The 21,705-nt window shown below is 36.2% G+C and overlaps 1 protein-coding gene across 1 annotated transcript in view; it reads left to right on the top strand.

Moving 5' to 3' along the window:
* The first annotated feature begins 646 nt into the window (after nucleotides 1-646).
* Nucleotides 647-21,705, top strand: part of RGS5 (regulator of G protein signaling 5) — an 86,627-nt gene continuing 65,568 nt past the window's right edge. The window contains exon 1 of the mRNA XM_074266475.1: nucleotides 647-797. Within this exon, the coding sequence (XP_074122576.1) occupies nucleotides 754-797 (44 nt within the window). The 5' untranslated portion in view covers nucleotides 647-753. The remainder of the gene's footprint in view (nucleotides 798-21,705) is intronic.

Raw genomic sequence — 21,705 nt, 5'->3', positions numbered from 1 at the left:
AGTAACCTTGGAGTTAGAAAACACAGTTCAGACAGAGTCTCCAGAACGTCCCAGATACAAAGCTGACATCTAAGAACCCTTGAGCATTTTTTCCATTAGCAGATTATAGGGATTAGTTTAGAAGTTTAGAAAGTTGACACCATGAGCCCGGAAGGGATGAACTAGAGAATGGTAATGAGAGTCTGCCAGATGAAAGGCAAGTGGGGATGAAAGGGCAAGTTAGGGAGAGTTTGCCCTGCCTGGGAGCCATCAAGGCAGGAAGACTGGTTTCTCAAAGAGGGGATTTCAGTGATAAATTCACTTAACAATTTAAGATTCTTCCCTACTGTGCTGGGAGAGAAAGAAGGAAACTGTTTTGGAATTAATAACACAGACTTTGGGATAGTTTGGGTGAACAATAGAGGGAAAGCTTCAGGGCTTTGTGGCAATTGAGTACTGATCCCCTTTAATGGGGAATACTTTTACTTTGCCTCTAACAAATGAAGCAATCCTGTTTTACTCAGTTCTTATGTTTCTTCTCTTTCTGAAGCAGCTGCAGAAGCAGCAGCAACAGCTCTATCTGCACAACTGGCTCTAGCCAGCAATTTACTCCCAAACTATTTACTGATTGGCCAGGCCACTGACAGAGGGCTGGGACAGAGCCTCTATATATATTCCTAAAGGAGGCAAAGGCAGCCCCAGAGCGTGCTGAAGTTGAGTTCGGTCAGTCCCATCATCCTGTTCACTGCTTGAGCTCAAAGCCCAGAAGTCAAAATGTGCAAGGGATTAGCAGCCCTGCCCCACTCCTGCCTGGAAAGGTGAGATAACTGAGTTTTTTTGGCCTCAGAGGTTGTACCCAATCAAAGCCTAAGGGTGGATAGGATCCTTAGGTGCAGCTGGGAGATTTGATGCTTAAGCAGAGGTGTAATTTGTGCCTGACTCAAAGCCATAATAAACTCTAGTATTTTCTTTTCCAAGCTAATGCCAACATGGACTTTAGTAGAGGTCTGTGAAGGAGAAGTAGAAATGGGGGATAATGTTGTCTCTGGGTTGGGGTACTAGTAGATTTGAGATCACAGAGATCTTCTAATCTAATCTTTTTGGTTTACAGATAAGGGAATTGAGGCCTAAAGTCCCACAGCCAAAAAGTGTCACTGGGAGGTTTTAAACTCTGGTCCTCTGATTCCAGGATCATGTGATTTGCCCATTGTACCAAGCTGCTACATTTAGCAAATTCTAGCTCTTAAATCTGGTAACTGAGTGATCTTGGACAAGAGTCTTTCTGCACCTTAGCTTCTTCATTTAGGTTTCGAAATGTTAGAAACAAGACCCCAGACTCAATTTCAAAGTCTATGATGTTTTATTGAAATTCAACCTTTTATTGAAGGATTCAGCCTTCAAACTCTCTCACTCCTTAACAGCATGAAGGAAAACTTCCTAACAAATAGAGCTTACCCAGAAGTTAAATGGGAGAGAGTGAGGTTCCCCTGCTTTCATTTAGATTTGATGTAAGGGCAAAGTTCCTTAATAATTAAAGCTTATCCAAGAAAAATGGGGAAAAGTGGGGTTCCTCTTCTTCAAAGAAAGACTGGATAATCACATGTTACAGATGATAGAAAATGGATTCTCAGTAGCTCCAGGTTAGACTAGATGGCCACTGAATTCAGTAGCTAATAGCTATGATTCTATTATCTGTAAAATCTAGCCTTCACTATGTCAATAGCAGGAGAAGCATTCTATAGAGATGGAGTCATGATCTTCCCCGCAGAGTTGGGTTAAAGATCAAATAAGATAATGTCCCCATAAAGCCTTGCTTTTCAAATTGAAGCTATCTCCCCCTAGAGAGGGAAGTTGTCTCAATGTGAGTGGTACTTGCTACATTGTTCAAAAAGAGACACAGGAAATCCTTGTTCTAGAACCCAGTAGAACGTAGACATATCAGTTTTGATTCTGATTTTAAAACAGAAGAAATTAGAAAAGCAGCTTTGTAATGAGGGGACCTCTATCTAGACCTTTTTCAGAGTACTAGTGATCACTTATAATCAGCTACTGAGGTAGAAGAAAGACCAAAGGGACACAAAAACTGTTTATTTACCTGGTGTACTTTGTCAGGTACATGTAGCCACACATACCTTCAGGCTTTCCTGGGACCTTGCCAGTGCAATCTTCCATTCAGAAATGACAGGAATCTGTAAGCTCAAGATTTTATTCAAAAGCAGAAATGCAACATTGAACTTCTAAAAATTTTAATCCCATTTACATCTGTCCACAAGAAACTGTGGTATGTTGATGGATTTTCCTCCTTCTTAATTTTGCTTTGGATAAAGTCTGTCTCCCTAATTGTTTAGAGAAATTGATATGTGATCTTGACACAATTTAACAATAACCATAGATACCTTGACTGTGTTTATATATGACTAATAGGCATTAAATCACTTAAATTATCATTTATGTTACTAAATTATTTGAATAGGTTATTATGTTATTAAATTGATGTTTTAATTTATTAAATACTTAACATACATCCAAAAGTTCCAAGAGTTAAGCTTAACCTTTTAAATCACTTCTCTCCCAGCATTATCATAATTACTTTAAAAAATGATAAAAAAATATAAGTGACAACTAGATATAAATAGAATGCTGAATGTGAAGGCAAAAAGATGCATGTTTGAATTCTTTTGATCCCTAGCTAAATGATCAAAGAGAAGCCACCTAAACTTCTTTATCCTCAAATAACTGTTTGAGACTTATCTGAGAAATTATAGATGAATTGTGTCAAGGTATGAATTGAACTCAAGGGAGTTCCCATACTGGTGATACTTACTGCCAGTCTTTGATGAATTGAAAGAATAACGGATCAATTTTGGGAACTAGTGCAGGGAAGCTTAATCACTTTTCCAATCTTTGCTGAGGCAATTGGGGTTATGTGACTTACCCAAGGTCATACAGCTAATAATATTAAGCATCTGAGGCTGTATTTGTATTCAGATCCTCCTAACTTCACGGCCAGCACTCTATCCACTGTGGCATCTAACTGCCCCCACTTTACCAATCTTTAAAACGAGATGTATCAAGTTCCTGACACTTATTCCCATATGTTTTGATAATCTTGATAAAAAATTCTACTAGTTAGATATTTAAATTATTAATAAAAGCATTTCATAGTAATAGTACATAGTACATAGTTCATGTGCCTTTTTTATATGAGCAAGAAATAGCAATTAAAATTTGTAGACCAAGTACATTCTGGGTTCTAATCCTGGCTAGCATCAAAAACCTTCAACTCTATTAATAGAGATGATTAGAGCAGCTTTTTCCACTTCGTATTGGTGGTGTCTCCTTCTTAAACTTGATGTCCAACACATAAGAATTAATTTCTAGGTTGAGATATAATTTTACTTATTACATTAATATATTAATATATTTATTAAATTAAGGCTATATAAATTCCTGCCTTCATTGCATTGATACAGCTGCTAGCATCAGGTCTAGTTAAATGCTAAGATCTGAAAAGTAGAGATTATAAAGGGAGCAGAATTGGAATTCAAACACAGTTCTTCCAACTCCAAATTCACTACAGAGTAATTTAAATAGCTATTTCCCTTTGTCCTTAAGAAATGTGATGAAATTGGTGATTGGGAAGAAAGGTGTATCTTAACATGTCTGGGATCTCATCTCTGATACTAGCCTCTGTGTTTCTGGGCAAATTTTCTATTTCCTAAAACATAACACAGGGATATTGCATGAACACCTGAGGTTTCTACTTCACAGAAGTCTTGTTTAAAATACTATTTATCAAATAGCAACTATCATTTTTATTCTTTTTATAAACACCAATAGATTTTTTATCTGTTTTTGTGACATTTTGAAAAGGACATGATAACTAGGCATTATAAGTAGAATTATTATCTTTGTGCCTCGATTTACAAAAGAGAAAATCTGTAAAATGAATGTATTATCTGAGATTTGGGGTTTAAGGTTTTAAATCTTTCAAAGCTTAATCACACACATGCAAAAAAAAAAAAAAAACAAAACAACACCCTTTGTGCAAAGAAATAGCACACACATCTGGAGTAAAGAACAAATCAGATGACTTGAATTTAAATGATAGTCCTTTAATATACTAACTCAATGAGTCACTTGCCTCAGTTTCCTCATCTGCAAAATAAGCTAGAGAAGGAAATCAAAAGCTACTACAGTATCTTTGCCAAGAAAATTCCAAATGGGGACATGAAGAGTTCCACATGACTGAATGACAAGAAACCAGAAGAGTCAATGTCAGAATTTATAGTTGGAAAGGCCTGGGTTTAGAGTCTAGCTTCCAACAGTTTATCCTCTCAAGACTTAAATTTCAGATGAATTGCTAGTTGATATTGGCAGAAGGAGTTTTTATATCCTCCAGACCCTAACCCCTGCCAAAATTTAAAAAGAGAAAAGAAAAAAATGGAACCACAGGAATCAAGCTAAGCTATAGCCTCCTGGATAATCCCAGCCAGAGCCAGAATAGATGAGGGTCTCAGAGCTGAAATGGGGGAGGTAAAACTGATGAAGCACATGAATCTTAAGAATGAAAAAATGGAGGGTTGTTTAAAGGAAATTAGAACTAGCCTCAGGCCTAGTTAGCAGGGGAGAAGTCAGTTTTTCTTTTGTTTGGTACAAATCTGTGATTTCTTAGAGAATTATTTCTCCAATTATATATAATAGCAGCAGCAATAGTACTAATAGCAGTAGTAGCAGCAGCAGCAATAGTAGCAATAGCAACAACAGTAGCAGCAGCAGCAGCAGTAGTAGTAGTAGCAGTAGCAGCAATTGTAGCAGTCGTAGTTGTAGTAGTAGTAGTAGTAGCAGCAGCAATAGTAGTAATAGTGGCAATAGCAGCAGGAATAGCAGTAGCAATAGCAGTAGCAGCAGTAGTGGTAGCAGTAATAGTAAGTAGTAAGTAGTAGGAGCTTCAGTAGGAGTAGTAGCAGCAACAGCAGCAGTAGTAGCAGCAGCAGTAGCAGTAGTAGTGGGAATAGTAGGAAAAATAGTAGTAGTAGTAGTACTAGTAGTAGCAGCAGCAGCAGCAATAGTAGTAGTAAGAGTAGTAGCAGTAATAGTTAATAGTAGGAGCAGCAGTAGAGTAGTAACAGCAACAGCAGCAGTAGTAGCAGCAGCAGTAGCAACAATTGTAGCAGCAGTACTAGTAGCAGCAGGAGTAGTAGCAGCAGTAGCAACAATTGTAGCAGCAGCAGTAGTAGCAGCAGTAGCAACAGCAGTTGCAACCATTGTAGCAGTAGTAGTGACAACACCACCAATAACTCGAACTTATGTAACATTCAAGGTTTGTATACTACTTTATCAATATGACCGCATTTTATTCCCACAACAATGCTGGGAAGTAGATGCTATAATTATCTCCATTGCATGGATGAGATAACTGAGGTTAATAGTCACACAGCTAATAAGAATCTGAGGGCAGATTTGAATTCAACAGTGAGATGTGTATGTTGGGGGAAGGACAGGAGGAGGGTGCGCTGGATATACTGCCACACCTGGAGTTAGGAAGATCCGAGTTCAACTGTGACCTCAGACGCTAGCTAGCCCCATGTGACACTGGGCAAATCACTTCACCCTGTTTGCCTCAGTTTTTTCATCAGTAAAATGCAGTGGAGAGGGAAATATTCAATCCCTCCAGTATCTTTGTCAAGAAAAGTCTGACTTGAGTGAAACAATTGAAAAACAAAAACTATTCAGCCTCCAGTCCTGGGGCTCTCTCAGTGTACTGTGCACTTTTGTATGTAGGGCGAACACCTTTCTGTAACTCAGACCTGCAATTTCTAATCTTAGAGAGCAGCCTGAGGCCCTGAGTGACAAGCCATTTGTTCAAGTCACACAACAAAGAGGCTGTGGGATTTGAATTTGAACTTGGATCTACAAACTCCAAGTCCAGGGCATTTTCCTATTCAACCCTCTTTCCTCCTGGATCATTGGACCAGCTGCACTAAATTCAGAGCACTCCAGCCTCTTTTTTTTGCTATATTTCATGCAAAAAAGACTACAGTTCTATAATAGAAGCCTGGGAAAATTGTGGGGGAGGAAGGGACATAAATTGCTACAGAACAAAAAAGAAGGATGTGAAGAGATGACAAATCAGTTTAATTAAGGCCTTAGAGTTTTGTTGTTGGATTTTTTGTTTTTTTTTTTTTGTTTTTTGTTTTTTTTTTTTTTTTGAAATAAAAATATCAGGAGGTTGTTATCTATACTTGACTATTAGAAAGTTTGATCCATCAAACAACATTTATTAAGCACCTATTATGCCCCAGGCATGCAGCTAAACTCTAGAGATACAAAAAAAGTAAAAGCTAGTCCCGGACTTCAAGGAGTTCACAATCAATTGAGAGGGACAAAGAGGAAACTATGGTAAACAAAGTAAGTTAAGTACCAGAAAAGACAGCTAGATGGTTCTTCCAATAAAGGTGGGAAAAACATTTCCCCTTATACTGAAACAGAATATTTACATAAGTGGATTTTTTTTTTTTTTTTGTTTGATTATTTCTCCTTGTTACAAGGGAGGAATCCATGCAGAGGTGGAAGTAAGAGAGGGAGAGGGAATAGATTTGGGATTTTACTGGTTTAGAGCACTCCCAGAGGAAAGTACTCTCTGCCCCAAAGCAGGATGGCCCGCAGCCTTCTCTGTAGTTTACAGGGAGCTAGCTTAGAGAGCTCACCCAGGGATGGGCAAAGGACTTGAGATAGCATCATCACTGATCCTGCATTTTTACTTTGAAATGCATGGTGGATGCCCATGACCACCACATATACCATATATGCTCTGTGTACATATATATATATATATATATATATATATGTATGTACATATGTGTGTATGTACATATATATATATATATATATTTATAATATATTAACATAATACTGAAATTCCAGATTCATTCTCTCTTCTCCTCCCACCCCTCCCCTTCCATTGATTCCTTCCATGTAACAAAGAAAAACAATCAAGGAAAACCAATCGAGATCTATTATCTGATAGTACATGCTGTCTTCTGCCCTAGCAACAAGAGAAATGAATTATGAAAAACATTTAATCTTATAATGAAACATAGAATACTTACATAAATGACTTTTTAATAAAAATCTTTTATATATATATACATATATACATATATACATATATATATATACATATATACATATATATATATATATATATATTTTTTTTTTTTTTTAATTGAAGCAGTTTAGTATAGTGGGAGCTACTGTTTCTGGGTTAGAATTTTGATCTACTTCTTTATTTCCTGTATGTCTTTGGACAAATCATTTCCCCTGTCTGGGTCTGACTTTCCTCATCTCTTTAAAATGAGTGAGCCTGAACCAGCTACCTTCAAAAGAACCTCTAGTCTAAGTCTGTGACTTCTATGATTTGATGCACCTTTGAGGATTTTTCTAACAAGGATCCTCAGAGCCTTAGAGTAATATCTAGGACAAGAACAAACAGAGTCTATTGTTCCGGAGTTCTCTAACTTTACCACCTTTTCCTGGATTTAGATCATACTAATTTTGTACATGTATTGCCATAGTACTCAACACCAGAAGAAAAACAATAATAATAATCAAGCAAATTACTTGCATAAAAGGGAAGTCATTTCTGTTCTCCTCTAGTCTCCCACTCAGTAATTTCAGAAAGCTCCTTAAGCATGGTCTTATTTCATCATTGTGATTTGGGGACCCTTTTAAGCAGTCACTGTACAAGCTTCCAAATGTTCTAACCACGTCTACTCTATCCCTGGACTCCTCCACCAGAAGAACATCCTGTTCAGATTGTGTAAAAACTATGTTATAGAGAGAATTTGGAGGAGGGAAAGCTGCTAAAGAGGTATACTTTGGGAAAAATATGGTGTAACAGCATTCTCTTCCCAGTTTGCACCACCCCCACATGATAGTGTTGAAACAGATGGAGTTTCAACATTTCCCCCATATCTTCAGCATGGTATCTTCCTGTTTGTCCCACTTTCACCTTGAGATCTATACTTGGATATGGTAGATACTCCAGCTGCAAAGTTATCACCTTTTCTCCTTTCAGCTCCTCCCAGCTCCCCACCCCCATTCTCATTATTCTGTTTCCTCTACTTCTCCAACATAAATTGAGATTCAGGTTCTCCTTGTAAGGCTGCCAACACTCCCCTGAACCTGACATGTTTATGCCAACCCTGTTTTTGAGACCTCCCCCCCCCAAAAAGGGGAGGGGGGATATTTAATAAGGATATGATAAAAGACTTCAGGAGATCATTTGAAGGAGCTAGAAATATTTTACCTGGAGAAGACAGTGGAAACATGATGGTATTTTATTATTTGAAGGGCTGTCATGTGGAAGGCACATGGAACTTGTCCTGCTTAGATCTGAGGAGCAGAACTCCAAGGAAAGGATAGAAGTTACAGAGACAGATTTAGGCTTATAAGAATAATTTAGGGCAACTAGGTGGCTCAGTAGATAGAGCACTAGACTGGAGTCAGGAGGACCAGAGTTTAAATCTGCCTTCAGACACATACTAGCTCTATGACTCTGGGCAAGTCACTTAACCCTATTTTCCTCAGTTTCCTCATCTGTCAAATGAGCTAAAGATGACAAACCACTCTAAATATCTCTGCCAAGAAAACCCCAACAGGGTGACATGAATGAAGTGGCTCAATAAAAAGAAAAACTCCCTAAGAATTTGCTTAACCCCCATCGTTCTTTATGCAGACTCTGAGTGATCACTTGTGTGTGGTACTCTATAGGGAGTTCTCATTCAATTGAGAGTTGGACATTAGGGATGGCTTCCAAAGTTTCTTCCAAATCAAAGAACTTACAGTTCTGTGAAATATTTGCCACCATATGGCTGACAAACATCAAGGTGCATTGGAATGGCAATACTGCACTTGGAGTTCCATGACTTGAATATGAGCCTTTGTTCCACCCTTAAGGGGAAGGGAATAAGCATTTATTAAATACCTAAGGCTCTGTGACAGGCATTGTACTAAATGTTTTACAAATATAATTTCAATTGATCCTCACAACAATACTAGGGAGTAGATGTTAATCATTATTATCTGTATTTTACAGTTGAGATAACTGAGACAGATTGAGGAATTTATCCACACAACTGATAAGTGCCTGAATTCACATTTGAATCCAGGTTTTCTTAATTCTAGATCCTGTGCTCTATGCATACTAGTGACACCTAGCTCTGAGTTATCTTTTCTTACTAAGTCTCAATTTAATCTCTAGGTCAGACTTGATATCTCTGTTCTCTTCCAGCTCTTTCATGTTAATCTTTACAATATTGCTGTTACTGTGTACAATGTTTTCTTGGTTCTTCTCACTTCATTTTGTATCAGTTCATATAAGTCTTTTCATGTTTTTCTGAATTTATCTTGTTTATCATTTTTAGAGCACAGTAGTATTTTTATCACAAACACATATCATAACTTGTTCTGCCATTCCCCAGTTGATGGACATCCTCTCAATTTCTTTCATATTTTTGCAAAGAGCTGCCGTAAGTATTTTTTATATAGATAAAACAAATTTTCCCCTCTTTTCTTTAATCTCTTTGAAATACAAACCTAATAGTGATGTTGCTAAGTGGGAGAGTATATAGCCTTTTGGGCATAATTCCAAACTCCTCTCCAGAATAGTTGGACCAGATCAAAACTCCACCAATAATACATTTAGTATTCCAATTTTTCCCACAACCTCTTCAACATTTATCATATTCCTTTTCTGTTATGTTTGCCGATATGAAAGGTGTAAGATAGAACCTCAGTTCTATTAATTTGCATTTGCTTAATTGTAAGTGATTTTAAGAAAATATTTTATAGACCTTAAATCTAAAGCATTCACTACAGTTTGTTTGTTATATCTGTTTGCAATGAAGTTGTCATTTTTTTTCAATATATGCTGCAGCCTTCTTATACTCACCATGCAGCTCTCTGTCACCCTTTGAGTCATGAGCATTTGTGATTCTTCTTGGAATTAGAGCATTTAATTATTCTTAGAACATAGCATCAAAGGGAGAATGTAGATGTAAGAAAGATGTACTTTACTTGTGTGGGAGCAGCCTGGGATCATTGAAAATATTCTGCAGCTATTCAAATTTAACTTAGCCTCTGTTTCCCTCTTATTCAATTGTTGACTTACCTCAGATAGATTCTGAACCTAGACAAAAAAAAGTTTTAAAATAGATTTCTTCTTTTTGTGTGTTATTGACTTCTGTGATAAAGGTAAAGAATAGCTTTCTCAGAGTGTTTTTCAAGATATAAAATGCAGAGGATTACAAAGGAAACAAATTATATTGAAATACACTTACTAGAATTTTTTTTTTAAGTTCACAGATCCTAGGCTAAGTTCTCCTGGTTTAAGAGCAGGGAAGGCCTCTTGGATGAGACCTGTAATGCCTACCTGCAATCCATATTATGTCTCAAGAGTCTGACTCTATGTCTGGGTTTGTACCTTATTCCTTTTCTTTTGTTTTCCCTCTTTTGGAAAATCAGTTTTATTTAGAAAAAAATTAAATATTTCATGTAATATTATTCACATACTTAGATGAATCTGTGATTTCATTAATGTCAGTATTCCTCTTCATGATGCAAATCACTACTCTTCCATGACTGCCTACCTTGTGGGTAACTCTGGGTATAGGGGAACCCTTCAACATGCTAAGGAACCTTGCATGGTTTCCAGTTCTCTTGACAAAATAAGTCATGAAACCAGTGGAGAATGTGGGCTATTTAAGTCATCTTTTGCTCTATCCATTTGATAATCTCTGTCTTTTCTCTTTCCTCCTCCTCCTCCTCCTCCTCCTTTTTCTCCTCCTGCTCTTCTTCCTCCTCCTGCTCTTGCTCTTCCTACTCCCCCTCCTTCTCCTTCTCCTTCTCCTCTTCCTCCTCCTCTTTTTCCTCCTCCTGCTCTTCCTCCTCCTCCTCCTTCTCTTCTTCCTCTTCCTTCTGCTCCTGTCCTCCTTCTTGTCCTCCTCCTCCTCTTCCTCCTCTTCTCTTTCTCTCATATATATTCAAACACATATATATGCTTATATTGTCATTCATTTTTTAGAAAATAAACATCCTTTTCAACCAGTTCTTCTTTGCAATTCTTTATTTACATGCTATGTCTTATGCACATTCATTTTGTGCCTTTCCATTGCCCTCTGAGTATTAATTATTCTCAGAAAACAACTCAGAAAGCCAATTGTTATGTTTTTCAATGTCAACATTTACATCTTGGCAATCAGCAAATGGTACAAATTGGGACTTGATTTATTGTTTTATTGATTATTTAAGCTTCAATACTAGAGAAAATACTAATAATGTAGATAAGCTTGAAATTGTTTCATGAACTTTTTTTTAAATCAAGAAACAGTTGTTAAACATTTAGCAACATATAACCAATTTTATATTTCATGACTCAAATCTATAAATTAAAACAAGTTGAATATTGTGATTAAATAGATGGACCCTTATTTTAGGGAGAGGTTTGGAACACTAGAGTTCTACAATCTCCCATATACAACACAGTCCAAATACTTTTTTTCTGTTTCATTTGAAGCTGACATCATTGTGCATTTATATTGTCTGTTTAAGATATATAATATTGAAATATGTGCTTGAGGTATCCAACTAATGGAAAACCCTAGTCTAGACAATATTTCATCCTGTAACATTAAAACTAAAGCAACATTTCTACTCTACTCACCCCCTACCCAATAAAATTTAAAAGAAAAAAAAATCTAGCATTGAGCTAGTGGGTTGTAAAGCCCAACATTCCTCCTAGGCAAGACACTTCTTTGTGAGTAGACAAGGACATTGAAGCTTTGTGAGAAATCTCCATGCTACCTTTCCCAAAGGGAATCCTTCAAGTATAAGTCACAAGGGATCCCTACTCCCTGCTACCAATAATAATACAGCTAGGCCTTGGTTGCCTTAACTTATTGCCCTTTTCTCAATTTCACTGAACTGTAGCTCAGAATGTTGAACCTCCAGTTTTGTTTTAAATATCTTTTACTATCCAGTAAATATCCTTATTTTTCTTGATCCTTTGGAAGGTAAAAAGATAAGCATTCTCAATCTGAGTTTGAAAGAAGTTTTTGCTTACACAAAACTGATTGGTTTCATTTCATTTACCATGGTGGTTTGAGTTCTATACTAGAAAACCTAGATTTGAATACTGCCTTAGAAACTAGCACATGTAAGGCAACTATATAGCACAGTAGATAGAACACTGAACCTGAAATCAGAGGGATCTGAGTTCAAATCTGGTCTCAGATACTTCATAACTTGCCAAAACATAAAAAAAGAAACTAGAGTATATGTTTATAAACCACTTCCTAGCTTCTATAAACCTTAATATCCTTATCTATAAAATAGATAAATAACATCTACTTCTCAATTATTTTCATCAGAATCACAGGAGATATTGTATATAAAAGACTTTATAAGCCTTAAAAAATTATTTTAATATGTTAAATGTATTTTGTGCCAGGTTTGTGATTTCATTATTTTAAGGAAGTAAGACCAGGAATCACCTGTAATATTAAAAGAGGGAAAGCATGCTCATGATTAATCTGACATTCATTCATTCATTCATTCATTCATTCATTCATTCATTTGTTTATTTTTAGCAAGGTTAGAGGGATTTTAAAATTTTTGGAAGCTAGGAAGAAAAAGAGTTAAAAGGCTAGCTCTTCACATTTTTCTAAAGATGGCATCCATTAGATTTCAGGTCAATTTCAGGAATTCCTAGATTTGAAGATCTCTTTGTCCCAATTTGTTTAATAAAACAAACAAACAAACAAACAACAAAAAAACAAAAACAAAAAAAAACAAAAACCTACCTTTGACTTAAATTCATAATCAAATCAAGCACCACTTTGCCTTGCAGACTATTTAAGCTTACCCTATATAGAGAATTATAGGAGGCCAGCATATAATACTTACTTTTGCTAGCATCAATAATTTAGTAGAAATCCAAATATCAAGAAAATTTAGAGATGCAATACAATAGCAGTTCTTGACCTTATTTATATTCTGAATACCATTGGAATTCTGGTGAACACTTTGCACTTCTCAGAATAATATTTTCAAGTCCATAAAGAAAAATACATAGGAATATAATGAAGATCAGTGATGAAATACTATCAAGATATTTAAAACAAAAACAGGATCATGGGTCATAGGTTAAAGGCTGTTGCAAAGAATTCTTCCTATTCAACACTTTCATTTTAGACACAAGGAAATGTCATTATAGAGAAAGTAAATAGTTCATTCAGTGTCACTCAGATAACAGAGCTAAGACTTGAGCACAGTCTTCCAACAGCAGAATATTTTCCTCCACCATGCTACTGCAGCTTATTGTCTCATTCATGTAATTCATTCCTTATCTCTAGGAAGAAACACAGAGTATCCTGGGAGAAATTATTTCCAGGAAGTTCATATATTTCATTTTGGGGATCAGTCTTAATGGTGTTTTTCTGAGTTGCAGAAATCCAGAGAAATAAGCATTAATTAATTCAGTCAGAGCTAGTCATTATGAACATGAACCAGATCAAGGCTGGAGGCCAAGAGATAAGAGGTCTTCAATTTCCTCCTCTTTTTTCAACTTACATCAGTTTTCAGAAAAACTGTGCCAACAGTCTTAAAGACTGAAACACAAAGAAAAGAAAAAAAAGGTGAACATCTGGGCAAATGATTCTCAAAACTTGCAAATGAGCCTTGTATCACTGATTCAGAAACATTGCCTAGAATTTGGCTTATGTTTTGGGCCTGCCCCTTTGTAGGTTGTCTGACCAACCTAATTCCCCTCTGTAGAAAGGACCTCTCATTTTACAGTTGAGAAAACTGAAGTCTAAAAAGGTGAAGTGCTATGAGAATTGTAGTTTGGTAGAATTTCATCTTTTACGTTTAATCATTTCCTCATATGACTTTCAATTTTTCTTTAAAGATCACATAGAAAATGTCTAACTTTGTGGAAGCATATTATAGCTTGAATTAAAAGTACAAAATATATCACTTAACCTATCCTGATCTCAGTTTTCTTATTTATAAAATTATGTGGGATTGGATGAAGTTACCTTTTTGATTTCTTCAACCCCTTAAGTCTTTAATCTTGTGTTTCTCTCTAATCCTGGTATAATGGCAGAGGATTCAAAGACTAAACATCTGATTTCAAGTCTGACCTTTGCCACTAAATAGCTATATGACAGTGGCATATTGAGTAAAGAAAATTCTGAAAGACAGTTTCTGTATAAATTAGAATCAGATTTATGGACCACAGCTAGCAAGTGTTGGGCCACAGTTCTCTTTTAATGTCCAGACCCAGTTTCCCTAATTGTCCTATTCACCTACTCTGCCTCAGGTTATAGCTATTCCCTTTTAATGTTAGGATAAAGGTCTTACATCTTAGACCTTTGGCTATACTTATTCCCTTTTAATGTTTAATGGATTAAAGGTCTTTATTCATTTTAGAAAGCATTAGAGTATCGGGAGCCTCTCCAGTACCTCCCATTATGTCATCCTAGGTACCTCCCCCATTATGCCATTGTTCTTGTTACCCCATAAAAGAATGCTGTATCCACCTGGGACCAACCATGGATCCACTGGTCCCATTAAATATCTCCATTTAATAAATTCTGTATTGAATACTCTATAATCTGTGTCTTGCTCAGTTTCTCTGGCATTACACAAGTAGTTAACAAAAGATGTTCATTGTCCTCTCAAACCTCTGGGATGATGACTATTTCTTAACACTTATATGCCCTTGGAAGAGAGGGTGCTCTAGCATATGGCAATCAGCTCTGATTGGTTAACAAGTAATGAGAAGAATGAATATTATAATGAGAAGTGGATCTATTCTAATGAGGGACTGGGGGATGTGCCTTTGATTATGTCATTTACTTCCAAACCACCCCAACCTTGGAGAATCTAATCAAAGAATTTACCTCACTATCCAAACCTGCTTGCTCCCTTCTTCCTTTCCTTTCTCCTTCCCTTCCTCCTTCCTTAAATGATTTGTAAATTCTTTGTAAAGTTTTCTGGTTGGGTGGGGCAACAATTCCACTTAGACAAGATAATCTAGGTGGGGTAAATTTTTGGGAAGTGGGGCCATTTTGTTTGTTTAATTCATTTAAATCATGAGATTGAATTTCCTTGATCCCTCTTTGAAATTTTCTTGGTGAAGATACTGGAGTGGTTATTTTTTTTCTCCAGGTCATTTAAAGATGTGGAAATTGAGACACACTGAATGAAGTTACTTATTCAGGGTTTCATAGCTATCAAATATCTGAGACACAGGAAGACCTGACTACAATGTCAGTGCTCTATCCACTGAGCCACTTTGCTACTCCTTTTTTCCTTTATGCATTCTGTACTTTAGCTAAAGTGCCCTGCTGACCACATCTTGTTCCCTTCCAACTAATGTGCCTTTATTCATGTTGTTTCCTATAAATAGAACATCTTCCTGTTCTGCTTTACCTATAGCTTTACTTATCTTTTGAAATACAAATGAAGATCACCTCCTCCATGAAGTTATCTTTACATAAAACTTTGCCACACTCTTCTACAACACACCTGTCATGAAATTGTTTTTTATAACTTATATTTCTCACCAGTGCTAAAGTATAAACTCTAGGAGGGCAGGAAATGACGCCTTATCTAAATTCTCTCCCAGAACTTTACTGGATCAATGCTCTTGACACAGTAAATCATTAATAAATGTTTGTTAGATAAATGAACTAGAGGAATGTGGAAACAAATGCTTGGAGAATGTGGAATCTGCAAAAGATCACTGACTCCAACCCCCTCATTTTATGGGTGAGGAGGCAAAGACCTAGAGGGGGAATTTCTCAGTCATATAACTAGTCAGTGAGCTTGGGCTGGGACCCAGCTCTCAATATCACATTTCTTGGTAGTGACTTACTGAGTTCAGTAAAGCCAAAGACAATTATAAGAGTTCATGCTAAACACAGAACACATGGATCATCAATATATTTTAATATACTGGTAACCCCCAATCTTAGCTTATTTGTCAGCCTTAGCAAGGTGTTTGAGCAACTTGTCAACACTGACTGCTTTGGACTGACTATGCTTAACTCTGTAGTAGAAATCCATCAAGCTTTACAGATTTGTAGAATGTTAGAAACCAGAAAGTCATCTGAATTAATTATTTTATTTTAATTTTTAAAGAAATTAGTAACTATTTGTTGTCTCTCTCTCCTATTTCTCCTGTTTGCCATCGAGGGGGAAAAACAATTCAAATCCTTGCAACAAATATTCATAGTCAAGTCAAACAACTTTCCACATTAGCCACATGCAAAATATCTTTTAGTGTGTTTCCAATCTATCATCTTTATATCAGGTAGTGACAAGCAAGCTTCATCCACAATTGTAATTGATTATTCCACTGATCAGAGTTCTTTATAGCTAAGTGGTTGATTTTTACAACATTATTGCTAGTACATTTCTGCTCACTTTATTCTTCCTTCCCTCCTTCCTTTCCTCTCTCCTTCCCTCCATCCTCCCCTCCCTTATTCTTCCTTTCCTTCCCTCCCTTCCTCCTTTTCTACTTCCCTTCCTCTCGCCTCCTTTCCTTCCTTCTTCCCTTTTTCCCTCCCCTCCTTCCTTTCTTGTAAGAAAATTAAAATTTTAATTGCAGACAAGGAATACAAATTACAAAAAGACACAACATTTTTCTAGTATTTTACAATAAATAAAATCTCTCACTGTGAAAATTAGTTAGCAATTTTAATAAATTGCTAAGGCCATTTTTAGAAAATCTAGTTTAATATGTAAGATAACAATTTCATTATCCAGTCTTATAGTAAAAAAAAAAAAAAGATGGCATCTTAAAGGGGCTAAATGAATGGACAAGATAAAAATAATTTTGTAATTACCAATAAGTCAACATAAAATTTTTATCCTGCCCAATATCTACAAAATCACATCCAAAGAATACCCTGACCAGAGTTACTGTGCAACATAGGCAGAGTAGGATCAGTAGGAGCAGAGGGGTGTTGGATAGGAAAGACAGTGCATAGAGTCAGACATCATAGTGTTAACAGTATTAATCACAAATTGGACTGAATATACTTGTTGTCATTTATAGCATGTTCATGATGCTCCAGGAATGTGGACCTTGAACCATTCTTACAAAATCTATTAAAAAAATACTTCACCTAAAATGAAGTAATAAAAAAGTCAAATAACCAGAAGAGATTCTTTTTTGATGTTAGCTATGTCTAAAACTTTGGCTTTTACAAAGAAACACATCCACTAAGGTACAGTGAGGCAATTTGACTGTGTGGGGGAGAACTTGCTTATCAGAACAACATCATTATGAGAGTAGACAGAATGATTCTCTTCTAAGGGACTAGCTTCTTAAGGTAAGCACTGAACTTATACTGGGTGTCCAGTTCCAACAAGTAAATCCCATAGCCATGTGGAGAAGAAATCATTTAACCATCAGCATGCTAGACCCGGAGTCAGGAAGACTCATCTTTCTCAGTTCACATATGGTCTCAGACATTTACTAGTTATGTGACCCTGAGCAAATCATTTACCATATTTACCTGAGTTTCCTCACCTATAAAATGAACTGGAGAAGGAAAGTCCAGACAACAACTCTTTTAGCCTGCAGATCCAAGAGGTCACAAAACAGAGGCTAAAGGATGGGTCAGCAGGCTGCTGTGAGAAAGAGCAAGAGACAGATCTGGTCACCATAGCTACATGATTCCCTTTGTGCTGCTGCCTCTTATCTGGGTTCATGAAAGCCAGATTGTCTCCAGTTCATTCCTCACTTTCAATCCAAACTGGGCTGCTAGACCCAAAGAGGAACTTGACCATATGTCACACCAATACTGCCACATCCCAGCCCCACTTCATTGGCTTCCTCTTCAGACTCATTTCATCATTTCTTAGAATATGCCTCTTTATTCTACAAGGAAAACATTAATATCAAAAGATGGAGTGACCAAAATTAAAATCCAGGTTTCTTTACTCCCAGTTCAGTGATCTTCCCACTACATCACCGTCTCCCCAATCTTATACTTTGAATTCAAAAGAAATTATAGAAATACGACTGTTTTAAGAGAGTAGGGTACCCAGTGGGTGTGTAATGTTGAAAATACATACATTCTCTAACTAGTAAATGAGGGAAGTAAGGTCTTTCTTATATATTCATCAATTCTGGTCTTTTCTCCTTCCAATCCTTTTCCTCCATGCTTTTCTTAACCTAATCCTTTATCATTTCAACCCATCGGGATTGACCCTCATGCTTGACCATTCATAAACTATGAAGTTATTCAACCAGGAACACATGGAACATGAACGTGAAGCAAAGGACTTGGCAAATATCAAGTGCTCTTCTATACAAATATGTATTAACTGACTTGGAGCCAAGGATCACATTTTAACATAGTCTGGTGTAGAACATCTGTTCCATGATGAGGCCATGGGAATCCAGGAAGCACAGAAAATGCAAGATGTTCCATTAAAAAATGTAGTTCCCTGAGATATTCCTCATGGGTCAGGGTAATGTCAATTTATTCTAAATGATAGTTATTTTAGCAGAGAGATATCTCAGTCAGTAGGAGCTGTGACTCACTTATCTTTTAGGACAAGGTTGAGGACAGGTCACATTTGGGAGAACAAGCAAGATTACCTTCTCATCTGCTAGGACTGTCTGGGAAAGAAGTGACCAGGGATTTAGACTTTCTTCCCAAATCCAAATCTATTACACCCAGGTCATTTTAAATATATGCATATAACCCCTGGGATTTCTTGTTGTTGAATTGGAGGGAAAATACATTGAGAGTTAAAAGCAGAGTCCTCTATTTTTTTTTAACAGACAAACTGAAAGGAAAATTGAGGCTTAATGTAGGAGAAGGGAACAATTTTTCTATCATTAAGAGAAATGTGGGTTGATGCTTTTTCCCATTTTAGCAAGTACTTTCCTGTTTCCTTCTTTCATCTTTTATATTTTATAAGGGTCTTTCATTTTTATCTGGCACTACTTTTAAAAACTTCTCTTAAAATTATGTCAATTATAATTTTCTTCTAAGTGTTTTTCTGAGGAATTACAAAGTGTCTGTTTTTTTTTTTTTTTTTTTTTTTTTTTTTTTTTTTTAATATTATTGTCTTCTTAGGTTCTCATTCTATGTTCCACTGTGTGCAGCACAGGTCTAGTGTGACCTTGTTTAATCTCTGCCACAACCTTTGATATGTTATTATTCTGAGTTCTGAGTGCAGAAAGCTGGATTGAAACTGGATGATAAGATTAGCTTTTGCAGGGGGCACTAATGGAATACTCTTGTATTGGATGGGGCTCAGCATGACATTAAGCTGAATGCAGAAAAGATCTCTAGATGACTTCTCTCATCCTTGGCAAGCATGTTGATGGAAGGATAGATTCTATTCTCTGGGATATGATAAGGACATTTTTCTTTTCTAGCTTTAGCATTTTGATTCATATATATGTTTTTTTTTTTTTTTTTTTTAAATAAAAGGAAACTTAAAGATCATCTGCTCCAAACTTACCAATTTAGAGATGAATAAACTGAGGTCTAGAGAAGTTGAAAGACCACAAAGATAGTAAGTGAAAGATCCAGGAGTCCCAAAGAACTTCCCAGGTCCATATTTTCTGTTTTTCACTAGACCAGGCTCATTTGCCTTATTTTCAACCATTTTATGAAATGCTACATCTTCAATAGTTCTCGTATGGAGGTTCTTCAATGTCGATATAGCACCAATAACATGTAGACATTAATTCTGTCAAGTCCTTCAAGTGAAATAATTAATAGACCTTCCCTCCTCCCCCAACCTTGCTAAGCATGATTACCTTACCAAATAAGCTTTGAAAAGTTTTCTGGACTGAATTCCCAGTTTATTACAGGAAAGCATTCGATACATGAAGCTACTACTGAGGAGTAGAGGGTAGAGTTTATGGGTAAGGAGCAGGAGCTTGTCACTGAATAGAAAATAAGCCCAATCCTTATTTCTCCAGGGAAGACCCATTTTTAACATCAGCTGGAACTAGAAGACTTGGAGTCACTGAAAATAGTGTAGGTATAAGAAGGGTCAGGGACTTATCCATTTTTATCTTTGGATTTCCAATATCTAGCACATAGGAGGCACTTAATGACTCTTTCTTTCCCTTCTAACATAGCACCAAATCCTTTCATTCACTCTACATATCTCTCATGTGTCTTCTGCTCTTTTCTCACAACCACTACCTAATAAAAAATTTCATTATGTCCACCCACACTACATAACTTCAAGGGTTCTTCTTGTCCATACTATGTGCCTCCTTCAACACATTCTTGCCTCCATTGCAAGATTTTCCTTATGCATAAAACTATGATTGCTTCTCTGTTTTCTCATAAGTAGAATTCAAATGTCTTTTCTTGGCATTCAAGGTTTTCCACAATTTAGTTCTTATCTACAGTTATCAGCAAGCGCTTATTATGTGCCAGATACTAAATGGTGAAGAATATTAGAAAAAGTCAAAAGAAGGTATCTGTTCTCAAGAAACTCACATTTTATTGGGAAAGACAGTATATAAATAACTGTACATAAATAATAATAGTGTAAATGAGTGGTGGGAAGAAGGGACCCAGAATGGCCTCTTAGGAAGGAAAAAATTTGAGCTATCAATGCATTATGCTATATTTTAGATTCTAGTTTCTAATTCTACTCATTCAAGTGTCTGAGGCCACATGACCATAGTGTACAACTCTTTATGACACTATTTGGTTTTGCTTTTTTTTTTTTTTTTTTTTTTAAGCAAAGATATTTAAGTGATTCTGTCATTTCCTTTTCTACTCACTTTACAAATGAGGAAACTAAGACAAACAGTATTAAATAATTTGCCCAAGATCATTTGTACAGGAATGAAAAATAACCAAATGACAACTTCAAAATAGGATTAGTGTCATTTATGCTTCAAGAGTCTTGCATTCATTGTATTAAATCTCCTCATCCAAACTAAACTTTTCAGATGTTGATAATTAATTCTCCTTTTAAAATGAAGATGTTGTTCATGAGGATATTGAGAAAATTGGTTTGTCATCCTGTGTAGAAAGAATTATCTTAGATTTCTTGAAGATTGATAGTGACATTGCTTGAATCAGAAATCAAAACCCAAGATACTTCTTGGGAAAGGGAATAGATTCAGAGTAATTATGGACTTGTGGATAAAGGGCATTTAGTTGGAAGGAAACCTAGAGGTAATCTACCCCCATCTTTTCATTTTATAGGTGTAGAAACTTGGCTTCAGAAAAGGAAAGTGATGAGCCCAGAATAACATAAGTAATTAAATAGTACAGTCAGAATTGGAACCCAAATCTTTGAATTTAATGTTAATGAATTTGTGTGTTTCTGAAGGCATTCTAAATTGTCCTATGGACCTGTGAGTTCCATTGTCTCCATCTGGAGAATGGACATTATAATAATTGCTGATATGATTGTTAGATGAAAGCTCCCATAAAGCAAGAGTTTTATCCTGTCCAGTTTTATATACTATAAAGTAACTTGCACACAGCAGATGCTTGATGTGTACTGGTTAAATGAATTAATAATTGCATTGATAACATTTGGAACTCATTTTAAGTTTTTATTAAATCCTTGATTGGTAAAATGGATGAAGTTGAGTCCTGACATGAGAGCAAGTAGGTAGCCAATGAATTAGAGTTCTTTAGGGTTATTCTT

The sequence above is a fragment of the Sminthopsis crassicaudata genome, chromosome 4, assembly GCF_048593235.1.
Source record: "Sminthopsis crassicaudata isolate SCR6 chromosome 4, ASM4859323v1, whole genome shotgun sequence".
Taxonomy (NCBI): domain Eukaryota; kingdom Metazoa; phylum Chordata; class Mammalia; order Dasyuromorphia; family Dasyuridae; genus Sminthopsis; species Sminthopsis crassicaudata.
This window is presented reverse-complemented; position numbering and strand designations above follow the sequence as displayed.